The following is a 27838-nucleotide window of genomic DNA, read 5'->3' as shown; positions in this document are numbered from 1 at the left end:
CAATAAACTCAAAGTGTTTTGGGTTTTTTGCCCCATTTTAAACTTTTTTAAAAATTTTAAATAAACACTGATACTCTCATCTGCTAGGCCCAACTTCAGATATTGCAATTTGGATCCACTGTTATCTAGGTCTTTCAGGAAATTTTCTGCTTTGATAAATCAGCAGTGTCTAGACAAAAAAAAAAATTATTTTGACAATTTTATTTTTGTTGTTGATTAATTCTAGGTGTGTGCAATACAGATAACTTCAGTTTGTTATCCATAACTATAGATTATGGTCCATTTGGTTTTATGGAATCCTATGATCCAAGTGAGTATAGCACATGTATATGCTTTTTTGTAGGAAATTAAATTCCTTCTTATTGTGTTAAGTTACATAATTTTTGTTTGCTCAGAAAGTCCCAACCATTATTAGCACATGGATCCTGCATATATGTGTTACATGTACATTGGTCAGAAAATACGTTTTGTGCATCTAGATGCTTTCTGAGTCAGAGACCAGTTTTATTGTGTATTACACAAGTTGCATTTTAAATGATATATTAAAAAACTTGCAAATAATGTCTATTACTACTAAACCTATTTCCAAGGAGACTCCTTCATACTGACTTTCATCAGATTCACAGATGCTATAGCCGAGATCCCAAAAAAATCTGTAAAACTCAAATACAGCTACAAGTATCCAAAAGTAAAATACATATATTAATTCCTATTAGGGATGTAAAATCCCAGTTAATTAATTAACTGGTTAAACTTTGAATTTAGCCAGTTAACTGAGTAAGTAGGATCCCTCCCCCTACGGGGCTGCTGCTCCCATCCACACACTTCCTTGCCCAACCCCTGCAATTAACTGGTTACCCATTCATATCCCTAATTCCTATATGTCATATTTTATTAATTTGGCTCTACAGCTACAACTGTTAATATGGGGGGGATCAAACCTGCCCACTTATGATACTCTACTGTAAATCTTTCATTATTGAAAGCATGATTTACATTACTTTCTCCATCTATAATTATTAGATGTATATCCAGAAAATGGTGTTCAGATCTATGTTACCTGAAGTTAGAAGTCACATCCTAGCTGGATGTCAGAATCAGTGGTGTTGAAATCACACTGTTTTCATAAAAATTCAACCTCAAATGATGAACATCTCTTGAAATCTGATCTTGTACACCTTAGGCAAACCGTAAAAAGAGGCCCTTTCTAGCTTTAATTCTTTCCTCAAAGTGAAACCAGAGGTGTGGATGTAGATCTGGGGATTTGAATATGTGTCTTGGCTCCTGAAAAATCACAGTTGTGAAGGTGGGCTGGAGAGAAGAGTGGGTTTGCATCCATAGTGTTTTGGGCCCCTATCTAGTAACAATCATTAGATGAAAGTAGAATTCCTATTTGACACACCTGCTGAGATGGTGTTCATAGTCACAGTTCTTGTTTCCTTCTGAGTCCTGGGACTGATCCCCATTAGTATTGCTTGTGATAGTAGTTTCCTCAGAGTGTGAAAAGGAGCATCCAGGATGACAGCTCTGCCCCCGATAGGCACTGATCAGCAAAACTGGCCCTGTTCTGGATGGTATATGCTGCATCCTTTCTAAGGTTGATTCTGTGGTTTTATCCCTTTGGTCCTGTATGCACTATCTGCCTATTTGCCACTCTTTAAAGAGGATTTTCTTGTACTGGAATATTATAACTCTAAATATTTCAGAAGCATATATATAATAATATATATTGTGAAATAAATGTTAGGTTCAGAAAATTAGTGTCACTAGATTACTTAAAATATATGCATCTTATTTACTTAGATTACATCATAAAAAGATACTGCTTGGAAGTCCAGAATCTCTAGGCATCTAGCCATATGATATTTAATAGTAGCATTATTTGTGTTGAAACATTGTTCCGAGTGTAAAAAAGATTGGCAGTTTAAACATCTGAATTGATTCTGCATCTTGAAGTAGGAAAACAACACTTGCAATCATCTGGGTACTTGGGCTTTGAGAATGTAGTCCTTATTTTGGCAAATGTTAGATCTTGGGCTAATCCAGTATAAATAAATATTCTTGTGTTTGGAGTATTCCAATTTAATATTTAGTGCCCGCAGATCTTCTACAAATTTGCTATGTAAATATGAAAAAGTAGCCTAGTTTAATATTTTAATTTTGGTTATTTATTCTGATTAATCTGTTGTAGAAATACATTTTGTTTCAAACAGATTTTGTTCCAAACACCTCTGATGATGAAAGGAGATATAAAATAGGAAACCAAGCAAAAGTTGGGATGTTTAATCTGAACAAGCTGTTACAATCTCTACAACCTTTATTGGGTCCCAGACAAAGGCAGCTGTAAGTTATCCTTAAAAAAATTTTCACACTTAAAAGGAAGCAGAGAGATGTATTATAATGGCCATATGTGTAGGAGAAAAGGGGGATATCTTTTTAGAAAGTTTGATTTCTAAATCGAAAGATTTTTCTGGATATGTTATGGGACAAGACTGTTTTTAAACATATAGGAAAAATATCAAAATAGGGACAGGAGTGAAATCCTTCATAAATAGATATAAGACAGAGGAAGGTTTCACACTTGAGTGTGAAGCTGAATGTGTGTTTGGTGTTACTACTGGTTTGTAGGATTTGACATTTCCTTATTTTTATAGTGCTTCCCAGATTCTGGAGGGATACTCTGAGCATTATTATACCCAGTAGGTACTTTCATAACTCATATTTTAAAGAAGCACATACAATAGAATATGGTTTCAGAACAATGTCTTTGATTTCATAATTTTTGTTACTACTTTCAGTTTTACAGAACTATTTAGAGCAAAATTGGGTCTCCTTGGGAAGAGTGAGGACGATAACTATTTGATTGCATTTCTTCTAAGAGTGAGTTAATTATTGGTAATTCTTTTGGGGATATTTGAACTGAAGTCTAATATATTAAAAACACTGATAGAAATATATTTAATTTCATTAGCTCATGGAAGATACAAAGGCTGATTTTACAATGACATTTCGGCAGCTCAGTGAGATTACTCAAAACCAGCTGAAAGAGCTCCATATTCCTCAGGTATTAATTAATACACGATATTTTACAAACATTTTACTGGACTTTAAGCTCACTTAGGGGAGTATGGAATAAATAAGCGAACATAGTAAAAACTGCATGAATCAAATTTTCAGTCACCACGTGGACAGTCACAGAAATACACATACAGCTTCTCTTGCATGAATGCTTGCATATATCATGTATGTCTTCTGAACCACATTAGACGAAAGGATTGCTAAGATGATGCCATCTCCTGACATTTTATTGCTCTTTTACATGTATATTTTTAAACCGTAGAAATATTCATGGGAAAAAACCCCACATTTAGTGTAGTGATAGTTAAAAGCAGTTCTTCGTAAAATATATATGGTATCTTCAAAGTTTATGTTCTACAGCCTTTACAGACAAGGATTCTGCTACTGCAAATGTTTATTCAAGGCAGTAACTTTATATTTCTTTTTCAAGCAGTGTCCACTTCAGGTGAGCCCAGACCCTTGTACTTTTAATCATTTTTTTAGTGCTCATTGTCATTGGCATGCACATGTGACCTACACTTCCTCGGGCCCTGTTCCAAGGCTGTATAGAGCTGCATTGGGTTAACCTCCCTGTTTCCTTCTCAGCCTCCTAGGCCTGACACAGAACATTAGAATCATAGGGCTCAAAGAGACCTAAGGAGGTCATCGAGTCCAGCTTCCTGCCCAAAGCAGAACCAGTCCTAACTAAATCAACCCATCCAAGGGACTTAAAAACCTCTGGGGATGGAAATTCTACTACCTCCCTAGGTGACCCATTCCAGTATGTCACCACCCTTCAAGTGAAATAGTTTTTCCTAATATCTAACCTAGACCTCCCCCACTATAACTTGAGACCATTGCTCCTTGTTCTGTCATCTGTCACTGAGAACAGCCTCTCTCCATCCTCTTTGGAACCTCCTTTCAGGAAGTTGAAGGCTGCAAATCCTCTTCTCTTCTGCAGACTATATAAGCCCAAACCCCTCAGCCTCTCCTCATAGGTCATGTGCTGCAGCCCCCTAATCATTGGAGAGGCTCCACTGGACCCTGTCCAGTGCATCCACATCCTTTCTGTAGTGGGGTGGAGGGGCAGAACTAGACGCAATATTCCAGATGTGGCCTCACCAGTGCCGAATAAAGGAGAATAATCACTTCTCTGGATCTCCTGGCAGTACTCCTCCTAATGCAACCTAATATTCCATTCGCCTTCTTGACTATAAGAGCACACTATTGACTCATATCCAGCTTCTCATCCATTGAAATTCCCAGGTCCTTTTCTGCCGAACTGCTACCTAGCCATTTGGTCCCCAGCCTGTAACAATGCTTGGGATTCTTCTGCCCCAAGTGCAGGATTCTGCATTTGTCCTTATTGAACCTCATCAGATTTCTTTTGGCCCAATCCTCTAGTCTGTCTAGGTCACTCTGGAGCCTATCCCTGCCCTCCAATGTATCTTCCTCTTCCCCTACCTTAGTGTCATCCACAAACTTGCTGAGGGTTCAATCAATCCCCTCATCCAGGTCATTAAGATAGTGTGCATTTACTTTTGAAGTGTCTCATCCGCATTACCTTTCTTTAGTTATTTTATTTACTTTTTATTTAGTGGGACTTTCTCTTGATCCCTTTTCCCTTTGGGGTAGGGAAACGTCCTGTGTTAGATTCTGCTACCCAGGGGGTTGGGTAAGTCAGGATCTCTGGGCTTCAACTAGTGTATCTCTTACCAGGGAGGCAATTCCATTCAGTGACTGGCATTTCTGTTATCTGTCTTGGCTTAGGGGAATATCATATCCCACAAAAGTGTTCCATCTGCTCAACTTTTAAGGGTAGGGCAAAAAAACATTTGGCGCTAAAACTGAGATGTTCAATGATGGCCCATTCCCTCCAATGGCCTCAAATCCAAGTCAGAAGAACCCTGGATGTCGGTCACTGAATGTACATAGTACCCTGTCAGTTTTGACATGTTCACCTTCTACCTGGGGTAGATCCACTGAGAAGGCCCATAGAAAATGAAGCCATTCTCCACAGAAAGGGTCCACTTCAAAAAGACCTCAATCCCTGCAGAGCAAAACTACTGTGAAGACTTTGCATTCCTCCTTGGGTGTGGCCGAAGCTCCAGATGCTCTCAGTATTGATTCTGTGCCTCGGGCACCATGCTCAGCAGAAGAAAAGCATGCCTCATCAAAGCATTCCTCCTTTCAGAGAGTAGTACCTACAACTCCTTTGGTAAAGTTGACGTCTAAGTTGGCTGCTAAGGCAGCTTCATTACTTGGAAGACACCATGCCTCGTATCCAGTCTCAGCACCCTCCAAGGCATCTTCATCGGTACTGTCTATTTCAACTAGAGTGAACTTACCAAAACAGCATATACTAACAATGGAATGGCACCCTACTCTTCAAATCAACCTGGTATCACAGGAATTCAGATTCTCAAGAGATCTATTTGTTTGAGGGGCCAAAGCCTCCCTTAGTAGTGGGTACCAGGAGGTTATCTGTACCATGCAAAGCACAGTCACTGAGATTGGACCTTTCCCCAATACTACTTGACTTGCCAACATCTTGAGAGTCTACTGGTCCTCCCCCTTTAAAGAGAGAGAAATTTCCTCCAGTTTCAATATTTGGATATAGGGTTCCATAACACTTCATACAAAGTATTTCCATTCTGGCACTTATGACAAGAGAAGAGAGTTGCACTCGAGACTGGCCCATTGTACCCAAAGCTAGTTTGAGCACAAATGGTTGCCACCCTGGATGCCTTTTGGTCCTCTTCAGTGACCTACTGGGATCCATCAACAGTTTTCCCATACCCCTAGTCTCTCTTTCAAGAAATACAGGGAAAGAAGTTCCTGTACTCCAACTGCTCCTCCTCTCTTACCTGAGGCATGTTTGAGGAGCAGGAAGCCAGGGCAAATAAAGAAGTCACTTTCCCCAGATGAAGTTGTTATGCTTCCCTCACTTACTGTGGCTGATGACTTTTGACACTTAAGAGTTAATGAAGTGCATGGCAGATTCCTCCAGATTAGGGAATCACAACATACATCCTGGATATTCTCCAACGGGACTCCCTCTACCCAAGTTGCCTTGCCTACCAATTAGGCTGAGTTGGATCCTGTCAAATCCATCTGGAAGTTCCCTGCAATGATTCTGCTGATGTGCAAATGAGTGGATAAGAAATATTTCATCCTAGCTAAAGACTGAATTTCTGTTCACCCATCCAAAACCAAAGTCTTTAGTGGGGGAGGCAGTAAACGAACATTACAGAAAATATTGTGCTGAGGCTATGCCATATGATATGGGACCGTCTCTGTTCAATATCTTCATCAACTATTTAGATATTGGCATAGAAAGTACGCTTATTAAGTTTGCAGATGATACCAAGCTGGGAGGGGTTACGACTGCTCTGGAGGATAGGGTCATAATTCAAAATGCTCTGGACAAATTGGAGAAATGGTCTGAGGAAAACAGGATGAAGTTTAAGGAAGAAACAATCAGTTTCACACATACAGAATGGGAAGCAACTGTCTAGGAAGGAGTACAGCAGAAAGGGATCTAGGGGTTATAGTGGACCACAAGCTGAATATGAGTCAGCAGTGTGATGTTGTTGCAAAAAAAGCAAACATGATTCTGGGATGCATAACAGGTGTGTTGTGAGCGAGACATGAGAAGTAATTCTTTTGCTCTACTCTGCACTCATTAGGCTTCAGTTGGAGTACTGTGTCCAGTTCTGGGCACCATATTTCAAGAAAGATGTGGAGAAATTGGAGAGGGTCCAGAGAAGAGCAACAAGAATGATTAAAGGTCTAGAGAACATGACCTATGAAGGAAGGCTGAAAGAATTGGGTTTGTTTAGTTTAAAAAAGAGAAAATTGAGGGGGGACATGATAGCAGTTTTCAGGTATCTAAAAGGGTGTCATAAGGAGGAGGGAGAAAACTTGTTCATCTTGGCCTCTGAGGATAGAACAAGAAGCAATGGGCTTAAACTACAGCAAGGGAGGTTTAGTTTGGACTTTTTAGTTTGAAAAAGTTCCTAACTGTCAGGGTAGTCAAACACTGGAATAAATTGCCCAGGGAGGTTGTGGAATCTCCATCTCTGGAGATATTTAAGAGTAGGTTAGATAAATGTCTACCAGGGATGGTCTAGACAGTATTTGGTCTTGCCATGAGGGCAGGGGACTGGACTCAAAGACTTCTCTAGGTATCTTCCAGTCCTAGGATTCTATGATAAGAACTAAAAAAAGTCTTGATCTGTTCAGCAGAAAGACCTACTCATCTATGACTCTTCAGTTTAGGCTCGAACTATCAAGGACTCATGGCTAAATAAAATCACTCAAATTATGCCAAATTCACCACCTTAATTGAGCTATCTACTGGCTGATCAACATGACCAGTTCAGTCCTCTTTGGATGCAGCCAACAATGCCACTTGATCCATCTCTAGGGCAGTAGTCATGCAGTAGACTTCCTGACTCCAGCTGTCTAGATTCCCAAAGGAGGCCCAAATCGTAGTTGAAGATCTTCTCTTCAATGGCCTCAATCTGTTTGCTGAGTCCATGGATGATTCACTATGTACTCTTAAGGATTCTAGAATCACGTTAGAGTGGCGAGGAGTCCTGTGGCACCTTATAGATTAAATGAAGTGTTGGAGCATAAGCTTTCGTGGGCAAAGACCCACTTCATCAGATGCATGGGTCTTTGCCCACGAAAGCTTATGCTCCAACACTTCAGTTAGTCTATAAGGTGCCACAGGACTCCTCGCCGCTTTTGCAGATTCAAACTAACACGGCTACCCCTCTGATACTTAGAATCACGTTGAGATCCTTTGGAATTTGAACTCCTACAAACAAATGAAAATTTAGTGGATCTCAAGCTAAACAAAGATCCCTCCCCACTTCAATCTTAGAATTTGAGACTGTATCAAACACTCACGAAAAAGTTAGAATTCCTGGGGAAGAGATCACCTGCTCCTTCTGCACCTGCTACTGAACCGTCATTATCATCTAACTGTCAGTTTTGACTGACTGCTCAAGGGCCTGGAACTATATCTTATTATCAAGTTACATATACACAATTTTACGAACCTGCCACGCTTGAGAGAGAATCACATTAAACATATAGATTCTAGAAGTCATAAGATCAGGATATGCTGTCCATTTTACCTGTCTTTCTCATCCATGTTCAAGGGCCCTTCTCCTGACTACCTCTTAAAGCAGAAGGTTAACTTACTTCTCTAAATTGGTGCAGTTTCTATTCGGCTCAGAAGAAAGGAGTTTTATTCCAGCTACTTTCTGATCCCGAAAAAGAACAGATGGAGGTCAGTTTTAAATCTAAGATTCCTAAACAACTTTGTCAAATTTCAAACATGCAGGATGGTGTGACTTACATTTATAATTTAGTGATTACAACTGGTAGATTGGTTTTTAGCCTTCAACCTTCAGGATGCATATTTTCATATTGCAATTCACCCATTTCACAAATGATTCCTGCACTTTTCAAGAGACCAGGATCACTTTCAGTATCAATTGCTCCAGCTTGGCCTTTTGTCTGACCCGAGAGTGTTCTTAAAGGTGCTGTCAGTGATGTCCGCTTACCTTTGACATCTGGGGATTACAATTTTTTTCTATGCCTGGACAACTGGCTACTCAAAGGTCAGTCTTAGAGTGAGGTTTTTGACATCATAAAAAGGATAAAATCTCTTCTATGAGCTAAGGTTGCAGTTCAACACTGAGAAATCCAAGTTGAACTCAGTACAAAGAATAGAGTTCATAAGGGCCTTATTGGACATTATATCAGTTAGAGTGAATCTTCCCTTCAGTGGATTTGTGACATTAATGATTCTTGTCTCTCAAATTCAGATCAGCCCACAGATATAAAAAAGAAGTTAACTTCAATTGCTCCAACACATGGCAGCCTGCACTTTTGTGATACAGTGCGCCAGGCTCTGCCGTTGATATTTCCAGGGGTGGCTCAGGACTGTTTGTTTATACACCAAACAAACACAACATGGACAAGTTAGTGTTGGTCCCTCTTCGGGTATGAGAGTCCCTGAATTGGAGGAGGGACACAAACGAGGTCTGCATGGAGATTACATTTATTCAGCCCCCTCCCTCTATCATTGTAATGACAGATGCAGTCCTGAGGAGTTTGGGGGGGGCGGGGAATATACTTGGAGACATTCACAGTCCAGGGCAAGTGGTTTTCCCAAGAGATATGATGACACATCAGTCTCATCAAACAGAGGGCTGTGAGGAATGCCTGTATCCACTTCCTGTCTTTAATTAGGTACAAATCCATAAACAGTCTCATGGACAACATAGTTTACATATTTTTTGTCAACTGATATGGAGGAGCCAGGTCCCCTTCTCTTTGTGCTGAAGCAGTAAAGCCAGTTGTAAGCTTATTTCAGCAACATATCTTCTGGAGATACAGAATCAGTTATTAAATGACCTCATCAGGCACTACAAATGGGAGTTGGATTATCAGATACTTGATCAAATGTTTTAAAGTTGGGGAATTAAAAAATAGACCTCTTTGCCACTGTGACCAACAAGAAATGCGAACACTTTTGCTCAAGGGTGAGATTGTCCTCTCTCTTTTTGGAGATGTCTTCCTCATTTCATGACAAAAGGCTTTCCATATATGTTTTCCTCAGCACTCCAATTTTAAAGGTGATCAACACTATCAAGTACAACAAAGCCATACTAGTCTCAGTGTGGCCCAGACAGGTATAGTATCCTTTCCTGATTGACCTAGCCATCTGTCAGGTGAACAACCTCCAATCCATTCCTCATCTTTCTGAGGATACTGGCTGCACTCTTTATCCCAACCTGAAGGTACTTCATCTCACAACTTGGGTCCTATTGGTTCATGGGACTACAGTTGATTTGTTTTGATGAGGTACAAGTATTATTGGATAATAGAAAAGATTCCACCAGATATGCTTACTGCCATAAATGGGAAAGGTTCAGCCAAAGAAGTGTTCCATCTGTTCATTCTTATCTCTTGATCACCTTTTAGAACTAAAAATGATAGGATTGTCTTTCAGTTCTGTCATGGTCCACTTGGAGTCTATAACAGCCTACCATTCAGCAGGTGAAGGCTTCTTAGTCTTTACCCATCTCGCAACTGTAAGATTTCTAAAAAGACTGGGAAACCTTTTTCTCCAAGTTAAGGAGCTTGCTCTTTTCTGGAATTTGAATTTAGTACTCAGGGAGTTCTTCCTTCAATTTCCTGCAGTGTGGAGAGCACCAAAAGTTGAGTTAAGGAACTTTGACTTCAGCTACACAATTAACGTAGCTGAAGTTGCGTATCTTATTTTGACTTTATCCCATAGTGTAGACATACCCTGAGACTGTTTGTGACTATTGTTGGTAGCTCCAAAGATTCGGCAATTTCCACCCCAGACACTACAGGTGGATTTCTGTTCTATCATATTGTGCTATAAATATTTAGAGTTGCAGCTTCCTTCTAAGCTGTTGGCCCATTCCATAAGATCTCTGTCTGCTTCCATGGCATTACTCAAGAATGGAAATTTGTAAGACTGGCACTTAGTCTTCTGTGCATACCTTTCTTAAGCACTATGCGCTGGCCCAGTCTTATCGATCATATGTTGCAACTGGAAATGCTATGGTGTCTTCAATCTTGGACTTAGAACCAAAGTCCCCTTCTCTAGCTTGGTTACTTTTTGATAATCACCTGAACTGGCTGTATTGCCAAGGGACAGTGGTTCTTCCATTAAGGGATTCGGAGGCAATAGGCACACAAATTGGGTGAAGGCTTAAAGATTTTACTAAGCAAATATTAGGTTACAAAGCTTAATATTAGCGTAAAATACAATGAAGCAAATCTTAGAATAAAATACAATACTTATGAAGTATTGTAATCAAACCTCAAAATAAAATGCAGAGCTTACTAGAACAATACAAAGCTTATTAAGCCTAAGCAAACCTTAGAATAAAATGCAGTACTTATTAAGAAAGTACAATACTTAAGTTATTAAGCCTAAGCAGATATCAGAATAAAATGCAATGCCTACGTCCCTTCTGCTGCTGGGAACCCCCTGAAGAAGGATGGCAGACGGACCCCAGTGGCCAATGCGTAGCACCTTCGGCGGCTTTGGTCTGCACCGAGGTTCCAATGTTAGGAGTATCCCCGGCACTTATATACTGTTAGATCTACAGTAATCACCCCTGTTGTTTTGATAATCTAACAAGATCGTTGATACATTACATATTTTTCCAGGGCAAATAATTAGCATTATCAGGTGGGAAACATTCAGCAAAGATAGCTATGTGATCTTCCCAAGCTCTCCTGCAATCCCATACCAGGTGCATGGTCTTGGGACCTGTCCCAGAACTTGTTGAAAGTCCTCAGTGCATCCCCACACTGTACCATCTTGAGCAAACAGCTAACTCTTTGAGTATAGCAAAAGAATAATAAGAAGCAAAAAGCACAAATGGCTGCCTAGATCATCCAGGCCTGTAAGAAAATGCAGGCACAAAAGGAACGATTGTGGTACACCAACTAATTTCCTCGACCTCACAATCATCTTCTACATTTCCTCTACAGTGGCACACTTATAAAGACACTACTCAAAGAATAACTGGAGTTCTATGCTATATGTCTCTCCCATTGGGTGCTTCATTACTCCCCCACCTTCCCATCTGCTTTGGAATTTTCACTGGGGACTTCATGATACATAGGAGCTAAGGGCAGTTCACCCTGTGTAGCTTTGTACTGGGGCATGAGGAAGCTTAAGGCACATGTATAGGCTGAATGGGCACGCCTACCAAAAGTCTCCAATTACAGGTGCAAGGGGCATGAACACTCCTGAAGTGGAGCATCTATAGGTACACACATCTCAAAGAATTTCCGTTACTGCCCAAGGTAAGTAACCTTTCCATGTAAGTAATCCCATAGGCTGTGTCTACACTGGCCACTTATTCCGGAAAATCAGCCGCTTTTCCGGAATAACTTGCCAGCTGTCTACACTGGCCCCTTGAATTTCCGGAAAAGCACTGATGATCTACTGTAAAATCATCAGTGCTTTTCCGGAAAAACTATGCTGCTCCCATTCGGGCAAAAGTCCTTTTCCGGAAAACTGTTCCGGAAAAGGGCCAGTGTAGACAGCACAGATTTCTTTTCCGCAAAAAAGCCCCGATCGCGAAAATGATGATCGGGGCTTTTTTGCGGAAAAGCGCGTCTAGATTGGCATGGACGCTGTTTCATAAGTCAAAGTGCTTTTCCAGAAAAGCATCCTGCCAATGTAGACGCGCTTTTTCCGGAAATACTTATAACGGAAAACCGTACCGTTTTAAGCATTTCCGGAAAATCATGCCAGTGTAGACGTAGCCATATAGTGCAGTGGAAATACTCACATACTTGAAGTTACTCATTTATGTAGATATTTACTGGAAGAGGTCTTTCTTTTCAAACATAACTAAGTTTGTATTCACAATATGGTCACACTCCTTAAAAAATATGAGTGCTTCCAGCCCTGTCTTGAATCTGGGCCCAACATGGCCCCATACCTCACTTGCTCCCTCTTCAACTACAACCTTTATAATCTTTTATAAATCTGTTTGCTTTGTTGTAAGTAATAAACTGCAGTGTATCTATCATTAACACTGTCTTTTCATTTAGGAATTCTGGGCTCTGCGGGACCTTGCTAAACACAAGTCCTTTTTAGACTGGGTTACTATATACCTCTTGAGATTAGAACGGTAAGATAAATACAGTTTCAAATAAAAAAATAACAAGAATATGTTTGCTAGTAGAATTTAGATTGGGAAACATAATCTTATCCTGGTCTAGTTTAGATACGGCATGACGTTTAGCCAATCCTATATGTTGTCCTTGAACACTTTTATATGCCATTTTTTTCCTGTGCGTGAAGATATCACTAGCTTTCATAATAATTTCATTATTGAAATGTACAATCTGGTCTGTTCTGAAACTCAAAGCTGTAAAAATGATGTTATGGAGGTCAGCATTTAGTGTCCCTTAGTGACCTGATAACATATTTATTCACTTCACAATTATGGTGTTTTTTTTAAACTGACAACCCAGCAAACTCAGTTTGGGATTTGAAAGTCAAGCTGTGTTTTCTCACTAGTAATATATATTCTCTGGCCAAGTTCTCTTCTCATATACACTTCAACGACCCTGATGCCTTGGGCTTGAGTGACCATACAAATGTGACTCAGTGTGTAATTAAAAGACAGTGGGTTGCATAGGTGTCTGCTTTCCAGTTGAAACCACCTAAAATTCTGTTGTTTCATAAGTCAAATAGAGCCCTATTTTCTCTTAGGGTGCATCTACACAGCACCCTAAACTCAAAATAAAATACAGAATTTGCGCTACACAAATTGCATACCTTATTTCAAACCTATTTCGGAATAGCTTATTTTGAAATTTGGCAGCACCAAATTTCGAAATAACACGCTATTCCGAGCCATTCCTTACCCTCGTCCAACAAGGTTTACCAAAATAATGGGCAGTTTGTGTAAACACAGGATAGCAGTTTCAGGATACCTCCAGTATTCCGAAATAGTTGTGCAGTATAGATGTACCCTTACATAATTGTATTGACTCTGCAGGGTTGACTGGTAAAATATGAGAAATCCGCCATTTTTTTTAAATAAAGACAATTCACATTCTCTCTAAACTTAAAGTTACAATTTTTAGGGAGCAAATGTGCACAAAGAGCAAAGCTTCTAGGGAAGAAAATGCTGTTTTCACACAGCTACTTTTCAGAGTATAATTGCATTTAGGGGGTTAATTTTACCCTAATTGAAAATAGTGGCAAAACTTGTATTAATTTCAGTGGAAGGAGAGCAAAATATTTTAAAAAGTAAGTTAACCCCACAAATGCATGGCAAAATTATGTGCTTAATTTACATATTCATTTGTACATGAGGTACAGCCATAAATCTGAAATATTGGTAAATGCCCTGGGAGATTTGTAATATGGCATTTGTGTCAACAAATATGTGTTTACCATTTATAATTGATCGTATGCAGTTTAAGAAATTAGGTCAACAGTGTCAAATGAGATGTATTTAGTATATATTAAACCCAGTAATTACACTCAGACACTGTGCACCGGATGTGTCATCTTCTGAGAAACCTGGAGGGAGTATGTGTACTTCAAGTGTATAAACAAGTATAGATTGAATACTTTATGAATGATGTCTTGGGAAAATATTAAGAGAGGGATAAAAAGGAAAGTAGATGTGCCAGTGATATTTGTTTAGTTTTTGCTGTTCAGTTGATGGAATTACTTACGTTTTTCTATTTGCAGAAGGATAGAAAACTATAATGAAAGGGAAAAGAGGGAAATACGGTATCAATAAGAGAAGTTAAGGTGCACAAAATTAGCGTAATATCCTTTTTGTTTGTTTGTTTTCCATATATAGTAATATGGGTGATTCAGAGAGTAAAAGAAGAAAAAGAATGACAGGTAGGTAAATCAACTGAAGAATTTAGAACTTTTCATGCAATTGAAAATCATTAGGTAACAGTTTATTCACAGAAATATGCTGTCCATGCACTGAGAATTCAGTTAAATAATTACTGTGGTTGTTACATATCATTGGTCTGAAGAAAGTATTGACATTGGCTACTGAGAATAGAAATACATACATTTACTGTCCTGCAGGTTATACAGACTCTGAGTCTGTAACTCTTAGAGCAGTGTTCAAGGCACATCTTTTTTTATCTAAGGGGAGAGACTGAGTACAGTAGTTGTATTTCCTGGTGATTGTATTTGTTTCATTTTCCAAACAAAATCCCCAACAGCTCAAAAGCACTGTGACACACTCGTAAATGGTGCCTGACAGCACAGAATATGGTTCTTCAGGACTATCAACGCTTTCCTTTTAGAAGCACTAAGTAGTACTATATTTTCATGAAATAAGAAATAAGGGTCAGATTTTTATCTCAGTTACACTGCTGTAAATCTGGAGTAATTCCGTAAAATTTCAAAATAATTGCTTCCAATTTACACCATTATAATTGAGATCAGAATACACAGAATTGTACAAACATACTGCAATTAAACAAATAGTCATAAATTATGGCTTAAAATTAAACTTTATTTCTTCAGCAGTTATTATTTGCAATACTTTCATACTGAATTTACATTCATTAGATTAAAATGATCCATGCATCCTCTTATGACTTTTTTCTTGTGTAAATTATCACAGCTTCAGTTACTTTAATTTAAAGTATCTCTTCATAATTACTGAAAATGTGTACAGCTAATCTCATCGTGTTGCTGTGGCAGTTTAATCTAGGTGAAAGACATTCATGAACAAACATTATTAATTGATGTTTCTAATCTTTCAAAGGTCAAGATCCATCACATTGTTCTGCATTTCATTATTTGATTAAAGCCAAATATACTTCTCTGTGAATACTTATCTAACACTTGTGAAGTGCAATTTAGTTTTCTGCACCATTTTTCTATTGAATGGGAATTAAAATACAGCACCAAACCTGTTGCCATGTTCATACGACAAACCTTTGAACGTGTCAAAACAAAAACCATGGGTTTTTTTATTTGCTTTTATCCCTTTTTCCTAACAGTCTCCATAAAATGAAGTAGAAATTAGAAAAGCTTATAGCTGACTTTTGAGACCATGAATATGGAATCCAAATTTCCCCTGGTTTTTAATTCCTTGAAAGCCAAGATGAATTTAAGTTTTCATATAAAAATCTGAAGTCTTTAGTCATCATGGGGGTGGGACTGAAAGTTTACCACGGTGATTGAGCTAATATACTGAAATCACTTCTGCTAAATTGCACATCTCTTCACCAGTAAGGAACTTGAACTGTCCTCAAGATGGAAATTACTCCTAGCAAGGGAAAGTAGAAGCAGATGCAGCCTGAGAAAATCTATCCCAGTTTCTCAGATATCAAATAGTGGACTCTACTTTGATTCTGATCACTTGATTTGGTGTGCCTGTCATCCCAGGTTTAAAATAACCTTCTTACTAACAGACATGTATTGGGTAGATAAACAGGCACCTAAAAATATAAATCAACAAGTAAATATATATTAGAGCAGTATCTCTATGTAATCTTAACTCTTATGGAAAATAGTACTTTCAGAAACATCAGTACTTTTACTACTACTGCTACTATAGCCTCTTTCATATAAAGCTCTCAAATCATTTTACAAGTACATTAATAGTTAACCTACTTCACTTGTGAAGTAGAGTAAATATTGTTATGAGGTGTTATTATAATTGTGATTATCCATATTATATGGAGGAACCCAAGGCACATAATTTAAATGACTAGCTCAAAGCTCCAGAATGAATCAATGGACAGAGTTGATAATTGACACCAGGAAATTTAGCTTACAGCTCCTGGTTATAACTAGGCCACACTCATCACTCTGTATCACTAGACTTGCATTTAATGTTGTTATAACTATAGTACCATTTTATATGAAAAGATCAATTTCAACACCTCACCGGCAGAATATATATTCAGTAGAGAAAAAATCTGCAGGGGGACATGAATTCTACTTGTGCGCAATACTCCCCCAGAAGTAATATATCTGAGCACCATCCATATGAAATCATTAGCAATAGCAAAGTGTGTAGGGGACTTAGTGTCTCTGTCATTTATTCCTTTTCAAGGTAAAATATGTACTAGGGGTAGGATTTGTGGATTTGATTTTTTTATACTTTATTAATTTAGCCTTTGTTGTCGTAGGGGGGAGGTTCAGTGTTGTGAGTTTCATATGGTGGAAAAGCCTTTCCAAAAGGAAAGTTTTGCAGCATTTTCTAAAGACAGATTCTGGATTTTCCTAATCTTTGAATGTCTATTCAGTAGCTGCATATCCTCAACTCTCGTGCATTTTGTGTAGGCCTTTTTGATCTACATTGTTCCAGAGCAGTGCCACTGTCTCAGCAGTTATTATATTAGGTCAGAATTCAGTATTTAATAGCTCAGTCCCCAGCTACATTAATTGCTTTAGGATTAGGGCCAACATATTAAACTGACATCAGAAGCTGTTTGAGAGCCAGTGAAGGAATTTGGTCATAGGCCTGACAAGTGTGTGATGGCCTACCCTGTAAAGGAGTTGTGCAGCTCTATTCTAGATCAGCGGGAGCTTGTGCATTGTGTCCACATTCTGCTTCAGGTACAGTAAATTATAGTAATCCAGCCTGGAGGAAGCAAGTACATGGATCACTGTGACCTGGTCCTTATCCTTGAGGAAAAAACATAATGTTTCATTGCAAGCTGGAAGTAAAAGGCAGTTTTACATACTTGTGCTACCTGCTCATCCATGCTTAGAAGTCAGATTGAATCTAGAGGCTTCACATTAATTCAGTAAATGGGAGCAGTATGCCTTCAGTGGAAGTTTGAAAAACTAGCCGAAATATTGTTTCCAAGCATTTCCCTTCTCTAACATCACATTGGTTTTGCCCTCGTTCAGCTTGAGCCAGCTGCTCTTCCCCCAAGAGCTGATGTCTTGCAGACATTGTGTTGTCAGAATAGTGAAGGTGATAGCATCAGTTGAGAACAAGATACATAGTGCACGGCTGAGCCCATGGCACATCACTGCCTTTGCCAGTTGTGTTGAAAATAATTGGAAAGAAAAAGGGATAGTATGGATCATAAGAAAGTTGCTTTTTAGTGCCACTAGAGCTGTCTCTCTGTTGTGCTCTGGGCTGAGCCCTCATTGGATCATCCAGAATACTAGCTGATATTACATATTGTAGTTTGGTGGTTATTATTTTGTTGAATGCCAAGTTAGAGCTGGGACAGTAGTTGGAGAGGTCTTCACAGTCAAATGATGAATGAGGCAAACTTTGTGTTTTGAAAGACTGAGATAGGTATGCTTCCCTAAAGGAGGCTCTGATTATTTCAGTTTCTAGTAAGCATAGCTGTTCTTTTGCTGGCTTTCACTAACAAAAGGCTATTTTAATGTTAACACTTAATAAAGTTATGAACATCAGAATTACTAAATATGACAGCCATTGAGTTGCTTAAGCATGTTATTGTTTGCTTGATTGAAATCTGTGGGAGAAATGTTTTTTGAGATTATTCACTGTTAATGCTGAGTTTTCAGCTATTCTGTTACATATTCTGAACCAGATCATAAGGTCCTTTTTCAGGGAGGATTTTCCCTGGCCATTTTGTGGCTCCACAGTAAACTGTGTGAAATCTGTGAAAAGTTTGTATAGAGAGGACCTTCAAATACTGGAAGTCTTGAAGTACAGATGCTGTACATAATCGTACTTTGCCCCAAAAGGATTGTAGGCTTCATCTTTAGTTACCATTCTAATTTGAGAGATGTGGGATGAAAGTTTTATTCACACGTGTAATTACAATTGCAGCAGATAGCCATAATCCTTTGTTAGATATTGATCAGGTACTTCTGTCTTAAGCTTTAATTGATTCCAATGCAAAATAGATTAGATTGTGGTTTAAATCTTATTGATAAAAGATTAGGTGTGGCACACATACCCATTAATGATATGGTATTAACTATCATTATTTTGACCTTCATATTTTGGATCCCCATGTTTTAGCTGAAGTTTTATCCATTTTAAGGGATGGTTCTTATAATTTTACATGTAATTTTGGAAGATGAATGTTATATAGCAGTCAGCAATATTGCAGTAAGTTTTTTATTATAATTAGGGTTATTATTTGTGTTGCCGTAAGGCTTTGAAGTCTCTGTGGTGGATGAGGACTACATCTGATCAGAAATTCTCCAATAGAACTTTTTTTTCCATTGGAGAATGCAGATTTGTTGAAATGTTTTGCAGAGATAGTTTAATTTCATCCAAGCTAAGTGGAACTCAGGCCAGGCTCTTATGGAAAGAGCCTGATAGCCCTATCAGCCTGCTTAGACACCTCTATGACAGCCTTCCAGGTGGGCTGAGTGGGAGCCAAGACTTTATGGCTACATCTACACCGCAGGCTTCTTGCGCAAAAACGGCTGTTCTTGTGCAAAAACTTGTGGAGCATCTACACTGCATGCATGTTCTTGCGCAAGTAAATTTACAGTAAGGCGTCAGAACAGAGGGCTTCTTGCGCAAGAGTTATTCCTCTCCCCACAAGGAATAAGCCCTTTTGCACAAGAGCTCTTGCACAAGAAGGCAGTGTGGACAGGCAACAGGGATTTCTTGTGCAAGAAACCCCTATGGTTAAAATGGCCATCAGAGCTTTTTTGTGCAAGAGAGCGTCCACACTGCCGTGGACGCTCTTGCACAAAAGCATATGTCTTGCACAAAATACATGGCAGTGTGGACGCGCTCTTGCGCAAGATCTTTTGCACAAGAACTCTTGCGCAAAACAGTTCTTGCGCAAGAAGCCTGCAGTGTAGATGTAGCCTTTGTGTATGTCTACACAGCAATGACTGGCCCAAGTCTGCTGATTCCAATTCACAAGGCTCAGACTGTGGGGCTAAAAATTGTCTTCAAGGTAGGAAGTTCCAGAGCTTGGGCTCCAGCCTGAGTCTACATGTTTTCACAGCAATTGTTAGCCCCATAAGCCTGAGTCAGCTGACCTAGGCCAGCTATGGCCATGCCACAGGCTTTTAAATCAAGTATAGACACACCCTGTAAGCCCCAGGAGTGTTGGCTCCCAAGTTTTGAGCTCAGCTGGTGTTTCTGACTCCCCTTAAAGCCATCAGGGACAATTTTAGTTTTTAAATTATTGAAACAATTTTGAAATTCTGAAACCCTCTGGGAAATGGAATTATGGTTCTCCTCGTGATCTAATCAGGACTGCATTGTGTGCGCAGCATTGTACCAAAAAGATGGTGTCTACCCCCAAGGAGTTCAGGTTCTATCAATACTTGTATTACTACTCCTGTTTTCAAGTGGTTACAGCGTGGTCACAAATTTCTTCTACCAAAATTTGACACGGTCTCATTCTGAAATTAATTTTTCCTTCCCATATGTAATAGAACATCACTCTTGGCCAAGTCCGTGTTCCTAGCATAATGCTGACAAGAACTTCCATAGCTTAACATTGTGTATTTTCATATATTGTCCCTAAGTGTCCTCTTCTCCCTCAAAAAAAGTCTCTGTCCCCTTTTGGTTTGTTTTCAGCTTGCATGTGTTTCTCCATCAAACTGTTTAAATATGAATAGTACTATAGTAAATGAAACAATGAATTCACACTAATGTGGTTCTTTTGGGTAATATTGATCACTAATTTGGCCCCTGAACCACTGTGTGTCACTGGTCTAGGCACTGTGGCATTAGGCATATTTATTACAGTATGTAGGGAGGTAGCTATGGGCTTCTGCAAAATACGTTACAGCTTATATGCTTAGGCAGTGCATAACTCTTACATTTGGGAAGGCTGGATGTGAGCACCAGAAGCTCCTTAAGAGTTGGAGGGGCCACTGATACCTGAACCATGGCCCTGCCACCCGCTCTGCCCCAAGGCCATACCCATTTTGCACCCTCTTTCCCATTGGCTTCTGCTATTGCTTAGGCTCTTTCTCCAGCATCCTGCCCCTACGATCACTTGATGGTTACCTGTTCTGTTCACTCCCTCTGGGGCACCTGGCATTGGCCACTATTGGGAGGCAGAATACTGGGCTAGATGGATCTTTGGTCTGACACGGTATGTCTGTTTTTTGTAAATTCCATACTGGGAGTTCAAACAGGTTTAACAAGCAAATTTAATTTAAAAATGTAGATATTATTTTGATCATTAATTGAAAGAGAGAACTTACTGAAGCAGAGGCTCTTTCTTTAATTACAGAGAAAAATTAAGTTTAAGAAAAATTAAGATAAACCAGGAATTTGAGAATTAAAGTCTTAGTTTGCTTATAAGAATTTTCTTTGATCCAAGATCCAGGATAAACTTTGTAGTCTATCATTTGTTCCTTTTGGAAGAGTGATGCTGAAGTAATAATTCAGCAGTCCCATTTTCAAAGTCTTATTAGATATAAACAGCCTGGAACCTGTCAGACAAGAAATATTGCTATCATGATTGCTTCCAACAGCTTTTGGAAAAAAAAGCTATTTTCATGATTATGATTCTTCCATTCGCCAAATTGTTTGAATCATTCAGGAAAGAGAGTTGATTCCTGAGCCCATTTACACCCCATTTTAATGTGTCATATTTAGAATTCCAACTAGCTTAGACTTCTTGTTCTTTATTCAACTTTTCTGGAAAAAAAGTCAAAATTTGGTGCCTTAGAGAATGTTAAGAGTGTGATTCTATAATAGTAAAGGCATGGAAAGAATCTGGATGGAGTGATTATTTCAGTACTGCTGGAATTTCATTGTATTTCACAATTCATGAAGGTGTAAAGGCACCTAGGCCTTGGAGTAGGCATCTCTTTCATAGTTTTATATCTAAATAAATAAATTTTCTCCAAAGATACGAGCCTATAAAGAGCCATTTATGCAGAATCACCACTCTCACTTAACTCGAAGAATATAGAAAAGTGAATTAGTGATCAGCATTGAGAAATCTGCTTTGCATCATACTTTAATCCTGGGGTGGGCAATAATTTTTGATGTGGGGCTACTCCAACAATTCGATAAGTAGTCAGAGGCTACATTTCTCCATTATATTAATGAAGGAGGTGTGGGGATCTGGGATGGAGGTTGGGTGCAGAAGGGAGCTGAGGATAAGGGATTGGTGTGTGGGATCTGGGAGGGAGTTTGGGTGAAGGAGGGGATTGTGACCTTGGGCAGTGAACTGGGGTACAGGAGGGGATACAGGGTCTGGGATGGGAGAGTGACCTGGGATTAGAGGTGCAGGGATTTGGGCTGTGATCAGGGATAGCAGATTGGGATGCAGGGTCTGGGAGCGATATGGGTGCAGGAGAGGATTCTGACCTGGGGGAGGGGTGTAAGAAGACGGAGTGCAGGCTCTGGGAGGGGAGTTGTGACCTGGGGCATGAGGTGGTGCAGGGTCTGAGAAGATGTAGGGGGCTGGAACAAGGGTGCAGAAGGTTTGGCTTACATGGGGTAGGAATCCAGGAGGGGGGCAGAGAGTTGGAAGAAGGAGGGGCTGGAGTGCCAGAGGCAGGCTCTGGCTGGATGGCTCCCAGCTAGCTACCCAACAGATTTCGTAGCCAGGGTCTCTGCCCCGTACATGCTCAGAGCAGCTGCATGGACCATGTTTGCTGCTCTGAACTGAACGAGGTGAGTGCAGAGGATGGGGAGGAAGGGGCACTTCACATGCTGCCTGTCCTGCAAACAGGCAGCTGCTATTGGCCAGAAACAGGCCAATGGGAACTACTGGTGATGAGGCAGCGTGAGATGCCGCCCCTCACTCCTCCAGACTCTCAGCATTCAGAGATACACACGTGGCCCCACAGTGGCTTTTTTGAGTACTAAGCAGGGGTGGGGAAGGTTGGAAGCTGGTTGAGGCTCCTGCGGGTTGGATCTGACGGCCACGGGCCATATTTTGCCCAGCCTTGTTTTATATGGTATGTATTTTTATAACCAAATTCAACCAGATTTTCCTTTGATTTCAGCTATCAATCCTAGATATGTACTTAGGAATTGGATGGCAGAATCAGCTGTGCGAAAAGCTGAAATGAATGATTTTTCGGAGGTAAAACCGATTGTCTAACGAAGCTAGACGAAATGAAGCTAACGAAATGAAGCTAACGAAATGAGTGTTGTGTTCATAACAATTTGATCAGTATGACCCTTCAATAGCAAAAGTAATAAGCATCCAAAGGAGTAATTCCCTAAGTAATTCAATGCGTACTATATTTTGCCCCAGAGAAGCTATGAAACAATTTTGTGTGAAATGGCTTTTTAATTTTAATTGTTTCTAGGTACATTTCCTGCAGCAAGTATTACAACATCCCTTTCAGAAGCAAGCAGCAGCAGAGAAATCTGGCTATTCGCACCGTCCACCTGCTTGGGCCAAAGATCTTAAAATCAGCTGTTCATCCTGATGATGAGCAGCTGAAGCAAGAGAAAAGGAGGATTAGAACTCAAGCCTTGAAACTAGCATGGGGAATTAGGCAACACTACCCTTTCTCTCCTATCCTGTCTCTAACTGTAGACTTGGTTCCTTCCAGTCTATGTGAGATCTTGACCATGTCAAGAGAACTGGAGCTCTGTATGGAATTTACTGGCATTTCTAGTTCTGACCCACATATCTATTTATGCATTAATTTGCATCCAACAAAAAATTCAGTCCCATTAAGGCTGTCATGTTAACCTCCCCAAAACCATTCCCTTTATGCTGTGTCTTTATTAGTTGTCTCTTGATAAATTTAAAATGCACCTGACATAGTTTTAATCCTAGAATATTTTGATTGATGCCCCCAATATGTGTTCAAATATAGCTATATTTTGTTCTGGAGAAGGAGGCCAATCCAGATCTTAGCTGGACAGGATTAGTATTGCAAAATGGCAGCCTTACTAAGTTTTGTCTAAATGACCTCACTGCTGCTTATTAAACTTCCAGTTTTTTAAGGAAATTAAATCAAATGGTGAGCAAATGTATATGGGGAATGGATTGTCCAAGACTAAACAGGGATTTTTTTGTATACCCATCTGTCTGTGGGATTGACTCACTTCTTCTCTTCCTTGCCAGTTTTTAGCATTTGACAACATTGATATTCATTTAGTACTGGTGTAATTCCTCAGGGAATGTTTACTGGGTAGACATTCAACCTTCCTGAAGACAACGCGGCATATAAATTTAAGATCAAGGTGCTTTTCATACTCAACTTCCAGCTGTGCAGTGGAAGTCTAGCAAAAGAATGTTGGAAAAAATGGAAATATTGCCAAAGATGAGTTACTTAACAATCCAATGGATAAATATATAGACATGCTAGTCTTCCCATCCTTCGAGACTGAGGCCATGTCTATACTAAATGGAAGATCAATGCTGTGGTGGTCTAGAAAAGACCCAAAGATGTGGACCTCCCCTAAAGGAATTGCCAGGGAAGCCTTGCTGATCCTTGAAAGGACACTCGTAACAGTCCTCCGATTAGGACAGGCAAGCAGAAAAACTTCAAAAACAGAAATAACATTTCTTTAGAAGGGAGTGGTTACAGTGGAAGAATGGAAATAAGAGGGTGACAAAAGGGAGAATAAAGCAGCACAGTGAAGAAAAGCAATGCAATAAAGTTACAATTCAAAGAATAAAACAACACAGTAGATGACTAAGACTTTTGTTTTATTAGTATGATCTGATTTGTGAGCATCATGGAAGTAGTTTTTACTGAATATGTGAATGACAAGAGATTGGTGGCTTGGAACAAGGATGGGAAAAAAATTCCACTCAGAGATCAACATGACTTGGTTTGAGCCAAAATATCTAATCAGTGTCTCCTGTGTAGGCTAGACAGTGCTGCCTCAACTCATTTACCAACTGCATAATAGTAAAAATGCAAAGTACTGGTCTCATCTTCAAAGTGCAGTACTCAGAAGAATAAATGGACACAAAGCAGACATGAAGAATGGCAACATATAAAACCATTGGTGGGAACACTTTACCTTCCCTGGGGACACAGTTTCTGACTGCCATTCAGAAAAAAACCCTTCAAAAACAGACTGCAATATGAAACTGTTAATCATGTATTCACATGCAAATTTGAAACCCTAAAAAACAGTTTAAATAGAAACATGGAGTGGTTTTCACATAATACATAATTTCCCATTCAGGTACTCTCACCTTCTCAACACTGTTGGGCATTACATCTACACTGTGGCTTTTGCTGCAAGAGCCTATTCAAATGAAGTGCAGATTAGCATAGCACTGCTTCATTTGCATAATATATTCAAGCTGTTTTTGCACAAAAACAAGCGGTGTGGATAGGGTTTTTTTGCGCAGAAATCCCATTTTCCGCAAGATCCTTAAGCCTCTCCAGTGGTGGGTGGGTTTGGATACAGGAGTGGGGCCTCAGGCGGAAGGGGCAAGGCTGGGGCTTGCCTTCCCCAGCTAGGCCTTCACTGACCTCCCATGGACACAGCAATACAATAACAATTTCAGGTAGGAGAATGAATACTCTAACATAACATGCACTATAACAATATATTCATTCACTTAATACTCTATAACAACAGAAGTAAACATTTAATCATAAACACATACTAAATGTAATCACAGGCATCTAACTTTATTTACAAGCAAAACCTATACATTGTATGAATGAAGGGGTAGAAAGAAAGATTAATTTTAACTTTAATATTCCTCTGATTCATTTCTTGTATGGTACTTCTATAAATAAATGATGAAACCTCCATTTGCTGCTGCTGAGTAAAGCGCTGTTCTCCAGTGGCAGAGACAGGGTAGCTGGTGCTGCAGACGTGTGCTGGCTGGATCGGAGAAGCAATCACTGTGCTGGGCAATTTTAAAATTCTGTGATTGCTGGTGCTACTACTTTTTGGGTAGTTGCTTCTTGGTAGGTTCTGTTGCTTCTGCTTCTCAAGTGGCTGCTTCTGTGCTGGTATATTGCAGCTTTTGCTCTCCTCCAAGGTCCCAATCCCACTACAGCTTCAGCTTGTCCTCTGTTGCTCTTATATAATGGTTGCTCATCCAGGTTCAGCCAATCACATTCCAGCTTTCTAGCTCCACCCAGTCACTTGTACCTAAACATTATTGGAATCTTCTCTTGGTCCATCCCCTTGGAAATCTCATGTAGCCCTCTGAGCAATATTAACTATTTCAGTGATATGCTGTATTATCCTTTATTTTGATAAAAGGTTGAATAGTTTCCCAAAAACTCCTTTGGTATAAAAATGATCAGGTAGTAGATAGCTGCAGTGTTTTTGAGGGAGTTTTTAAGCCTAAGGAGGACTCAAAGATAATTCTTGATCCCTTCCTAATTACTCTCCATAAAATGACATACTATTGCAAGGGACTGCAGCGGTCAGCAAAGACTGGGGAATGCCCCTTGAGAAGGTGTTTCTGCTGAAAAAATAATACAGCAGGCTGTCTACCCTGGGGCCTTATTTCAAAATAACTGCTTTCCCCCAGGTGGAATTTATAAGCAGAACATCCACATTACCAAGCCTGTTATTTCAAAATAACAGGCCATGGAATTCGAAATCTGTACTCCTGCTTCTCATCGGAAGAAATGCTAATTCTGAAATTGCCATTATTTCAAAATAACTATGTGGACACTCTGGTGCCGCTATTTTGAAATTGACTTACTCCCCAGAGTAATTCAAACTAATTATTCCCCAGTGCTTTCTGGGACTCTTAAGTCCAAGGAAACACATACACATTAATGGAGCCTGCCTCAGACTAATTGTGATGCTTCCCTGTAGTGAGGACTTGCTAGTTTGAATCTCTTAAATTGGGAGTTCTTAAGTCTAATTTAGTAATTTTGAAATAGTTTCCTAGTGTAGACATGGCCTTGCATTCTTCTTATAGGGTTGGTGGCCAACCACTCAGGCAAAGAAACAAGTTTTAGGCCAACCACTCAAGCAAGAACCTGAAGAGCACTGTGTGTGATTGCAGGAAGCCTGGTGCAATGAAGTAGAGGTAGCCAAACTTCCCTTTCTGTATGGACAAGAGATAAGTTATATATATACACATAACATGATAGCCCTCATTAGTTCAAATCTTTGAACCAAACTCTTTCCTAGAGAAATAGTGTAGACTGAATTGGATCCAGTACGTTTTCCTGTTTTTCAGGCAGTGTAAATACAAAAGCATATTCATTAGAGAACCTTGCAAGATAAGCTTCAGAAGAGGAGGGCTAAGAGAGGAAGAAATTTAAAAAAAGAGAGGGCGGGGGAAAGCCCACAAGACACCAAAGATGACGTCTTTAAAATATTTTAATTTGAGAGAGATACCAGATGCCAGTACATTTCTATGGTCATTATCTTTGACATTGTTTGTGTAGATATAAAATAAAAGGGATTTTTAATTGGGAACTAACAATGAATGCACCTTAAATGATCAAGAGAGAATTATGATAAAGCACAAGTAAGGACAGATATGTAGGAGTCAAATTCACATACTGGTGTAAAATATGTGAAAATCTTTGAGATTAATATTTTTAGATATAGTTTAAAACAGCAATTGTTAACCAAAGGAAAAAAAGACAAATTGTTATCTAAAAAGGATTTAGTCTAAAATTAAACAGGTAACATGAAGTTTATAGAAAACCACTGTGATTGCTGACCAAAGGAAGGAATTTTAGTTTTATATGGGGAAATTTGAATTTATACCATTTCAGTGGCGGATTGTTCATGGCATGGTGTGGACTGCCAAAAGCATTATATTCACATTGCATCCTAGAAAGAGCTGATGGAAAGCTTTTCATTAAAAAAACTTCTCCAAATTATAAAATTAAAAATGTTTTTGACCTTTGAAAACTTCAGGTGAAAAAATATTTTAGCTGAAATTTTCTGTATTTTTGATGAAAATCCAGACATTGAAAACAAAAAATGGTCAATATAGAAAAAAATGAAAACATTTCTTTTGAAAAATAATTAGGCTTTTTCAGCCACCTCTAATCCCACCACAGGGCTGTACTTCACTCACCAAATGAAGGCACTAATCTAGGCTGGTACTGATGCCACCATCCCTAGTCATCCATAATGGAGTAGTTATCACAGAGAGTATTTATTAATGGTTCACAGTCATGCTGGAAGGACATAAGTGGATTCCGCAGGGGTCAGTTTTGGGACCAGTTCTGTCAATATTTTCATCAAGGATTTAGATATTGTCATAGAGAAGATGCTTCTTACGTTTGCAGATGATCTTAAGCTGAGAGGGGTTTCAAGTGCTGTGGAAGATAGAGTCATAACTCAAAATGATCTGGACAAACTGGAGAAATGGTTTGAGGTAAATAAGATGAAGTTTAATAAGG

At 39.3% G+C, this 27838-nt stretch overlaps 1 protein-coding gene across 4 annotated transcripts in view; it reads left to right on the top strand.

The window, feature by feature from the left end:
* Nucleotides 1-24179, top strand: part of LOC102448541 (uncharacterized) — a 41458-nt gene extending 17279 nt beyond the window's left edge. For 3 of the 4 annotated variants that reach the window (XM_089776745.1, XM_089776747.1, XM_089776748.1), the window contains 9 exons: nt 227-310; nt 2214-2343; nt 2655-2699; nt 2799-2880; nt 2972-3064; nt 12688-12767; nt 14463-14506; nt 22523-22602; nt 22832-24179. In XM_089776745.1, the coding sequence (XP_089632871.1) occupies nt 227-310; nt 2214-2343; nt 2655-2699; nt 2799-2880; nt 2972-3064; nt 12688-12767; nt 14463-14506; nt 22523-22602; nt 22832-22954 (761 nt within the window). In that variant the 3' untranslated portion in view covers nt 22955-24179. The remainder of the gene's footprint in view (nt 1-226; nt 311-2213; nt 2344-2654; nt 2700-2798; nt 2881-2971; nt 3065-12687; nt 12768-14462; nt 14507-22522; nt 22603-22831) is intronic. The other variant, XM_089776746.1, reaches the window with a different exon arrangement.
* Nucleotides 24180-27838: the final 3659 nt, after the last annotated feature.

This window comes from Pelodiscus sinensis, chromosome 2, assembly GCF_052426305.1.
Source record: "Pelodiscus sinensis isolate ZL-2025 chromosome 2, ASM5242630v1, whole genome shotgun sequence".
NCBI classification, from domain to species: Eukaryota; Metazoa; Chordata; order Testudines; family Trionychidae; genus Pelodiscus; species Pelodiscus sinensis.
Note: the sequence above shows the minus strand (reverse complement) of the source record. Positions and strands in the feature narration are given on the sequence as shown.